The sequence below is a fragment of the Telmatherina bonti genome (genome assembly GCF_933228915.1).
Source record: "Telmatherina bonti genome assembly, chromosome: 17".
NCBI lineage: Eukaryota > Metazoa > Chordata > Actinopteri > Atheriniformes > Telmatherinidae > Telmatherina > Telmatherina bonti.
Window position 1 is genome coordinate 35,462,094 of NC_136615.1, and position 13,637 is coordinate 35,475,730.

The 13,637-nt window shown below is 42.2% G+C and overlaps 1 protein-coding gene across 1 annotated transcript; it reads right to left on the minus strand.

Annotated features, from left to right (window-relative positions):
- Positions 1-2,501: 2,501 nt before the first annotated feature.
- Positions 2,502-13,249, minus strand: uap1l1 (UDP-N-acetylglucosamine pyrophosphorylase 1 like 1). The gene is made up of 9 exons (XM_079257156.1): positions 12,808-13,249; positions 10,472-10,676; positions 9,366-9,541; positions 9,111-9,283; positions 6,088-6,281; positions 4,818-4,958; positions 4,537-4,722; positions 3,165-3,222; positions 2,502-2,690 (listed from the first exon to the last, which is right to left on the minus strand). The coding sequence occupies exons 1-9, from the start codon at positions 13,085-13,087 to the stop codon at positions 2,601-2,603; spliced, it is 1,503 nt and encodes a 500-aa protein (XP_079113282.1). The 5' UTR covers positions 13,088-13,249; the 3' UTR covers positions 2,502-2,600.
- Positions 13,250-13,637: the final 388 nt, after the last annotated feature.

Genomic DNA, 13,637 nt, shown 5'->3' on the forward strand with positions numbered 1-13,637 from the left:
TATTCAGTTTTTAATTAATCATAAGTAACGTACTGCAGGAGCATTTATGATGAAAAATGGCAGATTGCACTGTAGTGATGCTGAGAGGACTGCAGTCAGGCTGTAAACACAAGGTCTGTTCTAAATGATAACATTATCCATTATCCTCGATATGTAATATGCTGAAAGTTTATGAGAGGAACTATTAAAGCTGTTATTCAGATGTGTTTTAAAGTGCTTCTGTTTGCTCATTGATTATAATAATAAATAAATGAATTTGTTTACTGCAGATCTGATCATATGGACTGAAATATTATCTTTAAACTGCAGTGATTTTCTGCCGGAATAAAATTTATCTTCCTGAGACAACAACTTTCTGTTGTCACCATCTGATCATTACACCTAAAGGCTTCTATCAATAAATCCTCTGAAGACACATTGCAGAATGAATTGCAGGATTAATAACTCCTAAACAATCAGCATAATTTCTGTTGACCAGTCTGGTCCAGTATGGAAGGTGTTAACTTACCGTTCTCTGGGTTTTATCCAAATTCTTTTGACAGTATTTTTCTAATGTCCTGCTTTCTGTCCACCAGGAATCTGAGAATCGACAACATTCCCAGGGGGGCAAGGTATTCAGTTGCTAGGGTAATTATTATTGTTTATTTATATACTATTTTTAACTTGTTTATATTTCATTTATTTATGCAATTTTTATGTGCATGCTACTTTTCCTCCTGTTGCTGAGGGAGTCATCCCACAGGTTAAGCTCCCTGAGGGAGTCATCCCACAGGTATGAATAGCCTAAAGTTAGGTCCAAGTCTAATATGGAGATTGTTGTTGGAAAAAATGAGCATAAACATCTGGGTGGGTGGGGAAGCAGATGAGGGTTCAGTAGAATAAGAAAAGACAATAAAGAAGTGAATAAAAGAAGAAAGCAGGTCACAGATGCAGCAGTTCAGAGGACCATATCTGACAGAGTTCTGAGATACAACCTTCTTTTAGAAACACATCAGTGTTGACAGTAAATCTGTTTTCTGTCATCTGACACAGACCATCTCTAGACCTTTCCTTGCCTTCATAAACAATACATCTCATCATGTTCGATGCTTTACGTCAGGATGGATCCGTAGATAAACCAGACTAGTTGTCCTGAGCTGATCTGCTAACCCTGGGAATGACGACGGAGTGAAGCCTTTTATATGAACATGAATACATAATGTCCATATAAATACTGTATAACATGAAATTTCCACCAGTGATGAGTAGGAGGGAGGCTGACCACAGCTGGCGACCAACCATCAGAACCATCACAGCCTGGATCAGTCTGGAACATCTGATCCTTCAAACTCATCGCCTTCCTGAAGAGTCTCAAGTCAGTCATGAGAGTTCTTAAATACTGATCCATGGTCACTTTTCTGCTGCGCTTTCCTTTCAGCATCTGCTGACCTTCTGCTCATGAGACAAGTGTCCAGTCCAGTAACCCAGTAAGGTCGCTGGTAAACCCAGTGAGACATCCTTCCTCTCAGGATTCATCTAAATCCACTCGGCTGCTGTTGTCTTCTATCTGATCATACTAGAAGTTCTGGTGTTGTTGCTGGAAAAGTACTTCAGCCCAGTAGTGCTGACTCTGCAGCTCCATCTGCACCAGTCACTCCAGTTTCCTGCAGCTGATGCTGATTTGTTTGAGCAGTGAGGACCTGGACCTGCTGATGAGGAATCTTCCTTTTCGTTTCACATCCAGGTCAAATCAGATTTATGACACAAAGCAAGCAGGACTAAGATGCTGCTACGAGCCGCCGTGTTGGACCAGTCTGGCTCAGGCCCAGTGGAAATGGTGACCATCTCTCCAACACGACTAGAAGCTGAAAAATACACCTTCATCATTCAATGTCACACAGAAATGAACTAAAGCAATTTAAAAACACAAAAATCAGCAGGAAAGAAATATGAAAAAATAGAACTCATACAAAATGAGAAATGCAGAAGTAAAAACACAGAAGTTGTTAAAGTTAGAGATAATTTTCTTCACAGTATAAGCAGTGACTGAAAAACTAAAGCTAGTGGGAAAAAGAATAAAATAAAAAGCAATAGTTCAGCATTTTACTTCTGGTTATTCTCTCATTCATCTTCGTTCTATTTGTCATTTTATAACTATAAAATGATTTATTCTCTTTTTGACACACTGGCAGAGCTAAACAAACAGAATAATCTGCTCATGTGGAACAGGGATCCTCAGTCCAGGTCCTCCAGGTCCGGCGTCCTGCAGGGTGTCCAGGTGTCCCTGCTGCAACACACCTGACTCATATCAATGTGTATTTAGCAGACGAGCATGTCTGGTGTGTTCCAGCAGGGACACTAGGAAAACCTGCAGGACCATGAGGACCCCGGATTTAGAATGATTAAAAACTTGATGACATTTTTATTCTACTTTTTATTCATTGGAAAGAGAATTTGAAATGAATCCCATCATCCCCTCTGTGGATTAAAGCATTTTTTATTGCTCAACTCTTCTCTGTTTGTTTGTGTTCAGCTCATGACGTAAAACAAGTGAGACATGATGAGGAATATTTCAGTCGGACGTCCGTCTGAACACGGGACTCAGCAGGTTGCTGGTTTTCTTAATGCTGCTGAGTTCGGAGGCTTTCAGCCGTATTTTCATCCAGGATGAAGGGAGTCACCAACCTTCTTCCTTTCAGGAACTCCAGACCCTGAAAATGAAACGGGAGTTTATTCCTGCGAGTCATGATGTGTCTTTTATATCTTCAGTCTGATTTCCTGTAGTTGGATTAAGCGGTTAGGAAAATGAATGAATGTTGTAGTTTTTCCTGTTTCGTCTCGTGTCTGTTCGTTAGTTCTTCCAGTTCAGCTGCGTCTCGGTTGTGGTTCTTCGTATTTATACCCCTCACATGTGGTTTTACTTTGCTGATCCACTGTGTTTAGTAGTACTAGCTGTTCATGTTTGAGTTTAGTCCCCTCATTTGTTAAATAAACCAGATTCCCAGAACCTTCTCAGCATTCTGCCTCCGTTCTGCGTATCTTGTGTCCACAGCTCCACCTCACCGTGACAAACTCAAAATATGATCAGAAACAGTTGTATGAAATAAAAAATCCAGAAGTCATCCGGAACGGTTTTAACTTTCTCTGGAAGTTTTCATTATTTAGAAAGTTGTTTCTGTTCTTACCTCCCCAAAATATGAGAGCAGCGGAGAAATCTCACATTGTGCTGGAGGACAGTCGTCACTGCGGGGGGGTGTAAAAATATGTCAGATTTACTGGGTAACGTTACCTTTCTTTAAAAAAGTTGTCCAGGTTCTTAATCATCAGATGATGCTCCGCTCAGTGTTTTGGTTCCTATCAAATCTCATTTGATATAAAAGTTCATGTGACAGGAAAAAAGCCGATAGTGCTGCAGCTCCAGCAGCTTTTAGTGTTTTATATCCCCACAAAGACGTCTGGAGGGAGGGGCAGATAGGCAGAGAAAAGGCAGAAAAAAGAGGGGAAGAAGCTGAGAAAGAGAAGAGAAGGAGGAAAAGGTGTGGAAACAGTGGGGAAAAGTCAGAAACAAGTTAATAACAGGTGTATTACAGGTAGAAAAGCTGCAGAGAAAAGGAGAGGAAGAAGTGGAGAAAAGGCAGGGAGGAGGTGAAGAAAAAAGGAAGAGGAAGCTGAGAAAGTGTGGAGAATGGGTGAAGAAAAAGAGGAAAAGGTGGAGAAAATGTTTGGGAGAGGAGGAGAAGAGGAGGAAGAAGTTGAGAAAATATGCAGAAAATTAGTTCTATTTTTAGACTTTTCTTTTAATATTGTCATTTATTTATTTGGCGTGTGCCAATGTGGATCCCTAAGATTTGTTTGATGAGTGTTTGATATGTTTTATCTACGTGAGTGTGTGTGAAAAGTGAGTATATGTGTAATACTTTGAATAAATTCTGTATTTTTATGTGTGAAAGCAGGTTTTTTAACTTGTTTTAGTCTTGCTTTTTTATTTTGTATGAAAAATGCTCTATAAACAAACTTTGATTGATTGAAAAGTAAAAAGTGGGACAACGATGTGATTCCAAAGATTCAAGAAGGATGCAAAACACCACAAACAGCTTTCTGGGGTTTTTACCAAAACCTGCGATCCGCTTCCCGCTCCTCTTTAAATGCTCAGAGAAAATGAGGATAAAAGGTGGAGGAAATGAGGGGAAGAACAAAGGAAGTGTGGTAAAGAGGCAGAAAAAGGTGGAGAAGAGAGAAAAGCAATGGAAGATGTGGAGATAATGTGAGGAAAAAGGTGAAATGCTAAAGAAAGGAAGGAGAAGAGGTGGAGAAATGCAAGGAAGAAGCAGGGAAAGTGTGGAGAAAAGATGGAGAAAAGGTGGAGTCAATGAAGTGGAGGTGAAGAGGCGGAGAACTGGCAGAGAAAAGGAAGGGAAGAGATTGAGAACAAGCAGAGAGGAGACATGAGGCAGAGGAGGAAAGAGGTGAAGAGGTGGAGGAAAGCATGACTGAAACATTCTGTCCCGTGTCCAGACTACTTCCTGGAGGCTGTAAATACGGACATGATCCTCTGACCTGGCAGAAGGAGGGATTTGGTTGCCATGGTGATCCAGCAGCATGGCTCCAGCAGATGTGGCCCAGCGGCCATGTTGAGCAAACAGAGAGTTTCTGGCGGTGGTTGGACTGTCGGTGGACGCTCCATCTGCGTTCTTCAGAGGGGAAAACTCATCTTCCCTTACGGCTTCAAACATAACAAAGTTCCTTCCAAACACAGGAAGTAAAGCGTTGGTGTCAGTTCAACACAACCTTCTATCTTCTTAGAGGTCACGAGTTAACATGGAATCCATAATCCATACCTGGAGAACGGGAAGACATCAAATACAAACTTCTCCATCTTTATGCCATTGGGCTGACTGGGTCTCACTTCGTTGCCGTGTGCGTCCACAAACGGCACCTTCTTGATGGCGATGTGTTGTTTCAGTTGGTCCTGAAACTTCCTGGAAGATTGAAAGAATTAAAGCGTTTTAGTTGCAGAAACACAAAAGTAAGAATGATTACACAGAGGGGAGGTTCTGTAAGATCAGTGTCTGCTGAGTTTCCATCCTCAGTCTTTTTTGAGAATCAGCACCTCCAAATCTGAGACCATGGTCCTCAGCCGGAATAGGGTGGATTGTCCTCTCCAGGTCGGGAGTCAGGTCCTGCCTCAAGTGAGGGAAGGATGGAGCGTGAGATGGACAGACGGATCGGTGTGGCGTCTGCATTACTGCGCCGGTCTGTCGTGGTGAAGAAGGAGCTGAGCCAGAAGGCGAAGCTCTCGATTTACCAGTTGATCTACGTTCCTACCCTCACCTATGGTCATGAGCTGTGGGTCGTGACCGAAAGAACGAGATCTCGTATACAGGCGGCTGAAATGAGTTTCCTCCGCAGGGTGGCCGGGCTCTCCCTTAGAGATAGGGTGAGGAGCTCGGTCATCCGGGAGGAGATCAGAGTAGAGCCGCTGCTTCTCCACATCAAGAGGAACCAGTTGAGGTGGCTCGGGCATCTGGTCAGGATGCCTCCTGGACCTCCCTGGTGAGGTGTTCCAGGCACGTCCCTCTGGGAGGAGACCCCGGGGAAGACCCAGGACACGCTGGAGGGATTATATCCCTCGGCTGGCCTGGGAACGCCTCGGGATCCCCCCCGCAGAGTTGGCAGATGTGGCTGGGGAGAGGGAAGTCTGGGCTTCCCTGCTTAGGCTGCTGCCCCCGCGACCCGACCCCGGATAAGTGGCAGAAAAATGGATGGATCGATAAATAATCTTCACATATATAACCCAGTATCCTTCCGTTTGCCCAGTGAGTGCTGGGATAGGTTCCAGCTTCTTGTGACCCTGAATTGGACTGAGCAGTTAAGAAAATGGATGGATGGACATAACATTCCCAAAAAATGGTCACATGTACAGAACATTTAGTTTTCTTTTGTCTGTCACACAGTAACAATCAAGCTGCTGCAAAAAGCTAATGAAGCTGACAATTTACTCCTTTTAAATAAGCATTTTAAAAACCTCTTTTATTTAAAATATAATGTTTTGTTATGAATTTCAGGAGCCGACGAGGTGTGGAGAAGTAATGTCACGTTTTTTCTTACTCTGACACATCCTGGAGGAAAGTTCTGGTGAAGAAGTGGTTGCAGATGTTTCCAGCACTGTAGACCAACTCCCCTCCAGGTCCGCGGAGTTCAGCCATCTCCAGTGGGATCTCGCTGTACTCCACCACCTGGGGGACCCCCTGAACTCTGCACACCACCCCTACCGGCTCTGCAGGATGGGACTTCTCTACCACCTAGTGGGCGACATGTTTACAGTTGAAATGTGGACTGTGAGGTATCATTTCACTCTGCATTTAGGGCTATTTTAATGGCAAATTCAGAGTAAAATCCCTCTTTCAGGTTAAGCAGCATAACAAGGAAGACAAGTACATGACCAGGGTTTCATAAAGACTTGAACTGAGATCAACTAACATTACAGGATAAAAATTACAGCCAGAATCCAGGGTTTCCATACTTATTATTATTACCAGGAAAGCACCAGCAAGTAACAGCACTGAATGATCTTATTTGATCATTCTTATTGAAATTTCTTTCAATATCATCGTTTGGTTTGTATGTGTCCACGTTTCCCTTCTGCCACGGTTGCGTTTCCTTCAGGCTAAATTACACAAGAAGGATATTTGCCTTAAAGCTGGTGTAGGTAATGTTGCTCAGAGACATGTTACTCTGAGTGAAATGGTTCCTTGTCTTGATAGTAGTCTATACAATTTGTAATCATGAACAATAAAAAATATAGTTAGACCCGTCGGTAGGTCGGTGTGGTGGTAAAGTGATGGGTCAGTAAGTTGGTATTGTGGTAGGGTGATGGGTTGGTAGGTCGGTATGGTGGTAGGGTGATGGGTTGGTAGGTTGGTGTGGTGGTAGGGTGATGGGTTGGTAGGTAGGTATGGTGGTAGGGTGATGGGTTGGTAGGTAGGTATGGTGGTAGGGTGATGGGTTGGTAGGTTGGTGTGGTGGTAGGGTGATGGGTTGGTAGGTTGGTGTGGTGGTAGGGTGATGGGTTGGTAGGTAGGTATGGTGGTAGGGTGATGGGTTGGTAGGTAGGTATGGTGGTAGGGTGATGGGTTGGTAGGTAGGTATGGTGGTAGGGTGATGGGTTGGTAGGTTGGTGTGGTGGTAGGGTGATGGGTTGGTAGGTTGGTGTGGTGGTAGGGTGATGGGTTGGTAGGTAGGTATGGTGGTAGGGTGATGGGTTGGTAGGTAGGTATGGTGGTAGGGTGATGGGTTGGTAGGTCGGTATGGTGGTAGGGTGATGGGTTGGTAGGTTGGTGTGGTGGTAGGGTGATGGGTTGGTAGGTAGGTATGGTGGTAGGGTGATGGGTTGGTAGGTAGGTATGGTGGTAGGGTGATGGGTTGGTAGGTCTGTATGGTGGTAGGGTGATGGGTTGGTAGGTAGGTATGGTGGTAGGATGATGGGTTGGTAGGTCTGTATGGTGGTAGGGTGATGGGTTGGTAGGTCTGTATGGTGGTAGGATGATGGGTTGGTAGGTTGGTGTGGTGGTAGCGTGTTGGGTTGGTAAGTTGGTATGGTGGTAGGGTGATGGGTTGGTAGGTCTGTATGGTGGTAGGGTGATGGGTTGGTAGGTCTGTATGGTGGTAGGGTGATGGGTTGGTAGGTCTGTATGGTGGTAGGATGATGGGTTGGTAGGTTGGTGTGGTGGTAGCGTGTTGGGTTGGTAAGTTGGTATGGTGGTAGGGTGATGGGTTGGTAGGTCTGTATGGTGGTAGGGTGATGGGTTGGTAGGTCTGTATGGTGGTAGGATGATGGGTTGGTAGGTCGGTATGGTGGTAGGATGATGGGTTGGTAGGTCTGTATGGTGGTAGGATGATGGGTTGGTAGGTCTGTATGGTGGTAGGGTGATGGGTTGGTAGGTCTGTATGGTGGTAGGGTGATGGGTTGGTAGGTCGGTATGGTGGTAGGATGATGGGTTGGTAGGTCGGTATGGTGGTAGGATGATGGGTTGGTAGGTCTGTATGGTGGTAGGATGATGGGTTGGTAGGTCTGTATGGTGGTAGGGTGATGGGTTGGTAGGTTGGTGTGGTGGTAGGGTGATGGGTTGGTAGGTAGGTATGGTGGTAGGGTGATGGGTTGGTAGGTAGGTATGGTGGTAGGGTGATGGGTTGGTAGGTCTGTATGGTGGTAGGGTGATGGGTTGGTAGGTAGGTATGGTGGTAGGATGATGGGTTGGTAGGTCTGTATGGTGGTAGGGTGATGGGTTGGTAGGTCTGTATGGTGGTAGGGTGATGGGTTGGTAGGTTGGTGTGGTGGTAGGGTGATGGGTTGGTAGGTAGGTATGGTGGTAGGATGATGGGTTGGTAGGTCTGTATGGTGGTAGGGTGATGGGTTGGTAGGTCTGTATGGTGGTAGGATGATGGGTTGGTAGGTTGGTGTGGTGGTAGCGTGTTGGGTTGGTAAGTTGGTATGGTGGTAGGGTGATGGGTTGGTAGGTCTGTATGGTGGTAGGGTGATGGGTTGGTAGGTCTGTATGGTGGTAGGGTGATGGGTTGGTAGGTAGGTATGGTGGTAGGATGATGGGTTGGTAGGTCTGTATGGTGGTAGGGTGATGGGTTGGTAGGTAGGTATGGTGGTAGGATGATGGGTTGGTAGGTCTGTATGGTGGTAGGGTGATGGGTTGGTAGGTCTGTATGGTGGTAGGTTGATGGGTTGGTAGGTTGGTGTGGTGGTAGCGTGTTGGGTTGGTAAGTTGGTATGGTGGTAGGGTGATGGGTTGGTAGGTCTGTATGGTGGTAGGGTGATGGGTTGGTAAGTTGGTATGGTGGTAGGGTGATGGGTTGGTAGGTCTGTATGGTGGTAGCGTGTTGGGTTGGTAAGTTGGTATGGTGGTAGGTTGATGGGTTGGTAGGTTGGTGTGGTGGTAGCGTGTTGGGTTGGTAAGTTGGTATGGTGAGTCTACAGACAATGATGCTGAACATTTTAAATAACAGTTTTATAAAAGACATACTCCCGTTACAGGAAGCATCCTCACTGTCAGTAAAAACATTTGTGTGTAAATTAGCTCAATCTCTAAACAGATTAACATCTTCATATGGCATTACAGCACCTTGGCTCCGCAGTCAGCCCCTTTGGTCACACAGAAACCTATAAAGACTGGGTCGGCCATTTTGACCAAGATGTTGTCCACACAGTACACATGTAGGTACTCCACTCCCCTGTTCTTCATGTCCACTAACACGTTATTATCCAGCAGAGCCTGGTACAGACCTCCATTACCATCTGAAAGGGAGAACAACTTTATCATCACATTCATTAGTCCTGAAACCCTTCAGAGATGATAAGTGGCCTCATATGAACCTACCAGGAGCCATGGCTATCTTTCCTTTACCCTGCAGGATGACCTTCCCATCGAAGGACACTGCTGGGATCATCCTCTGCTCAAACATGATGACATCTGACGATTCTAGGCCGAAGTAGTTGTTCTCCTCAAAGAACTTACCTGTAGGAGCGAGCGTGAACTCACTGGTCATGATGTACCTGGAGAGGGAATCACACAGACAACAGCTTTAAGTTTGCTTCACTGTCCGATGTTGACCCACAAAGGTCAACCTAACCCCTTAGAGTCTGCCCAGAGAAAAACTGGCAGAAAATTCAGATTAGTTTTAATCTGAAGTTTATATTTCACCCTGTGAGAAAACAGAGCAAAAAATAAACAAAATCATTTTCATATACATTACTAGTCAAAAGTTTAGACACACCTTCCCATTGAATTTCACCCTTTAGTGGGAAAATGGCAATATTTGAACATTTCACTGGACATACAAAATGCCAATTCATGAATTCATAGAACGACATGGAGTTCAACCTGCACCAGTCATAAAAGATCAGGATACATCCATCTGCTTCTCTGAGATCAGCCTTCAGCATCAAAACTGACCACTTATGCCTGTGTCTTCATGTCCTGTTCTGTCCTCTGTGTCTTCATGTCCTGGTTTGGTATGGTGGAAACTAGAAGCTATATAAGTTTTTTAAGACCTGTACTATCATAACTCTCTTTTCCATGGCTGAATATTCAAATCTCCATATTTCTATTAGTTCCCTATTAAGGATTTTTGGGACAGTCTTTTTGTACATTTTTACCATTGATCTGGAAGAAAAACTTAAATTTTATGTAAGTTTTACCTAACATCATCCTATAAGCAAACATAACGAGGATGGAAACCAGAAACTGAGAGAAAAATTATCTGAAAGGACAAAAAAAAGCTCTTAATGACCTACAAGGTCAAAAACAGGGAAAACCTGGTTCTTTTTATCCAAACAGGGCAGTGAAGACCATGTTTCATAGAATTACATGATAAAACTTGTAGACATACACAGACAGATAAACGCTAGATGTGATGCAACAAACTGTTCCACCTGGTCTTTGTTCAGACTGGAGCAGATCAGGCATGTCTGATAAACCTTTACCATGGAATGGTGCATTTAGAGCCATGCTTGCTGTCTGCCAGCTCCTGGACTTTGCAAAGGCGCTCTGCTTGGATCTGGTATAAGGTCTTTCCACTCGGAAGGCCGACTTTATACATCCCTTTGGGATACTGAACACCCAGACGGGTTCCCTGACCACCAGCCAGGAGAAGGGTTCCGACACGATTCTTGGAGATTTGTAAAAAGCCTGTGAGGACAGAGTGACAGCATCAGCAGCAGTAGGATGATGGAAGTGGACTTTGCTGGATCCTGACAGAAGGTACAGGTGAAAACACACGCCATCCTCTGCTGCCATGTTCTGCAGCGCTACATTTACTATGAAATCTAAGCTGAATTTATTAAACAAGCGTTTTTCAGGGCTTTTTAACCTGTTTTGGTTCAACAAAACTCCTAATGCAGCCATTCACAGCCTTTTCCCTCCACAATGAGGCATCAAGAAGCATTAAGGAACAATGTGGGATTCAGATTCCGGCCTGTGGACGCTTGGACATGCTGAGGGACTGGGTCCCAGACCATGGATACCCCTGCAGACATATTCTCTCCAGGCCACTCGGCTCCTCAGTGAGTTGTCAGCTCATTTATCTAACAGCAGCCCACATTTATAGAAATGTTCATGATGTCCATCAACCAACACCCATTAAAAAAAAAAAAAACTAGATTCAGAATCTACATGTCCCTGTTAGGCTGGACATGCCAGTTCCTGCAAAGCAGTGGTATGTTTGGAACTTTCTCTCTATAATACTTTCCATACAGTTAAAGTCAATAATTTATTCCCAACATAGAGACAAGCTCGGCTTTGGGACTGACTATTTCATTTAGAGGTGCTATGAGAAGGATACGCAGGAAAAACATGGAAAAAATGTGTTTACTGCTGTTAAACCTTCGTCCAATAAAGAGGAGAAACATTCTTATAATATGCAATAATCAGCAACCTGTTGGGGCAGCAGAACCAGAACTAGCAGAACCAAAGACATAAAGAACCTGACTAAACTGATCCACAAGTTCTGGTTCTGTGACATTGTCTATATATAAACATATACATAAATAAACACACACACACATATATATATATATATATATATATATATATATATATATATATATATATATATATATATATATATATACATATATATATATATATATATATACATATATATATATATATATATATATACATATATATATATGTGTGTGTGTGTATATATATATATATATATATATATATATATATACATATATATATATATATATATATATATACATATATATATATATATATATATACATATATATATATATATATATATATACATATATATATATGTGTGTGTGTGTATATATATATATATATATATATATATATATATATATATACACATGTATATATATACATATATGTGTATATATATACATATATATATATATGTGTGTGTGTGTGTATATATATATATATATATATATATATATATATATATATACACATGTATATATATACATATATGTGTATATATATATATATATATATATATATATATATATACACATATATATATATACACACATGTATATATATATATATATATATATATATATATATATACACATATATGTATATATATATACACATGTATATATATATATATATGTATATATATATATACACACATGTATATATATATATATATATATATATATATATATATATATACACATGTATGTATATATATACACATGTATATATATACACATGTATGTATATATATACACATGTATATATATACACATGTATATATACACACATGTATATATACACACATGTATATATACACACATGTATATATATACACACATGTATATATATACACACATGTATATATATACATGTGTATATATATATACATGTGTATATATATACACATGTATATATATATACACATGTATATATATATACACATATATGTATATATATACACATATATGTATATATATACACATATATATATATATAGATATATATATATATATAGATATATATATATATATAGATATATATATATATATATATAGAGAGAGAGAGAGAGAGAGAGAGAGAGAGAGAGAGAGAGAGAGACATATATACACATTTATTATTAAATGTGAGCTAAGAGTGAACTGAAGACCAGAAGTTTGCAGTAAGTATGAAAGCTGCATCCTCTTAGCAGGTCATGTTGAGGTTTCCCATCAGAAACAAGCAGGATGTTTACAGCACACACTAACCTGCTTCCACAGGGAAGAAACAGTTATGATGAAGATCTTTATTTTCCTCTGATGATTACCTTCATCCTCCCACGCTGTCAGAGACTTTGTGTCACTCTTCCTGACGCTGCCCATGAACTCCGGAGGGACTGGATCCATGTCCAGATCCAGGATGCTGGACTTGGAGGCTGCAGCCTTCGCGGCTCCTTCACAGTGATCCTTCAGCCCCTTCAGGTCCAGTTTAACCAGTTCCTGCAGAAAAACGTCCCTGTCCTCCTCACTGAGTTCCAGCCAGAACTGCAGGACATGATCCTGTCCCGCACCCTCCAAGCTTTGCTTAACGAGCTGGAAGGAGGACATTTCAGCTGCTGGACACACGACAAGCAGCGGAGCAGGAAGCTAGTCCTCCCAACAAGAAGCCAGTCCTCTCAACAAGAAGCCAGTCCTCCCAGCAAGAAGCTAGCCCTCCCAGCAGAAAGCCAGTTCCCCCAGCAGGAAACCAGCCTTCACGCGCCACATCCTTATTTCTATGGAACGTCAGTAGTGTGAAAATCACGGGATCTCTCACGTGACTTTCGCATGTTTACATCCTGTCTGATCTGCTGACTGCGCGAGCCTCCTCACTTCTCATTGGCTGGTCAGATTTAGGGTTGAACTACTTCAACAAGTAGAGGGGTGACCATAGACCGTATATGAAAGATGGACGGAGCCTTCGGCGGTAAGAAGTGAAACTGCAGTTCCTCGTTCATCCACTAGGGGCTCCAAAACAGAGCAAATTCCCATAGACTCCCATGTTAAAAAGATTAACATGGAAGATTCCAAGGGGCCATGACTTATAGGGGCCCGAGAAGATGTGCAGCTATATAAGAACATTATTAAACCTTCATTAAAAATAATATATATATATTCA

What these genes read in the sequence shown, in the direction of transcription:
- uap1l1 (XM_079257156.1), bottom strand. Translation starts at nt 13,087, where the DNA reads ATGTCCTCCTTCCAGCTCGTTAAGCAAAGCTTGGAGGGTGCGGGACAG. An exon ending in GACAGCGTGGGAGGATGAAG is followed by an intron (nt 10,677 to 12,807) that starts GTAATCATCAGA and finishes CTGTCCTCACAG; the next exon opens with GCTTTTTACAAATCTCCAAG. An exon ending in TCTAAATGCACCATTCCATG is followed by an intron (nt 9,542 to 10,471) that starts GTAAAGGTTTAT and finishes TTCCCTCTCCAG; the next exon opens with GTACATCATGACCAGTGAGT.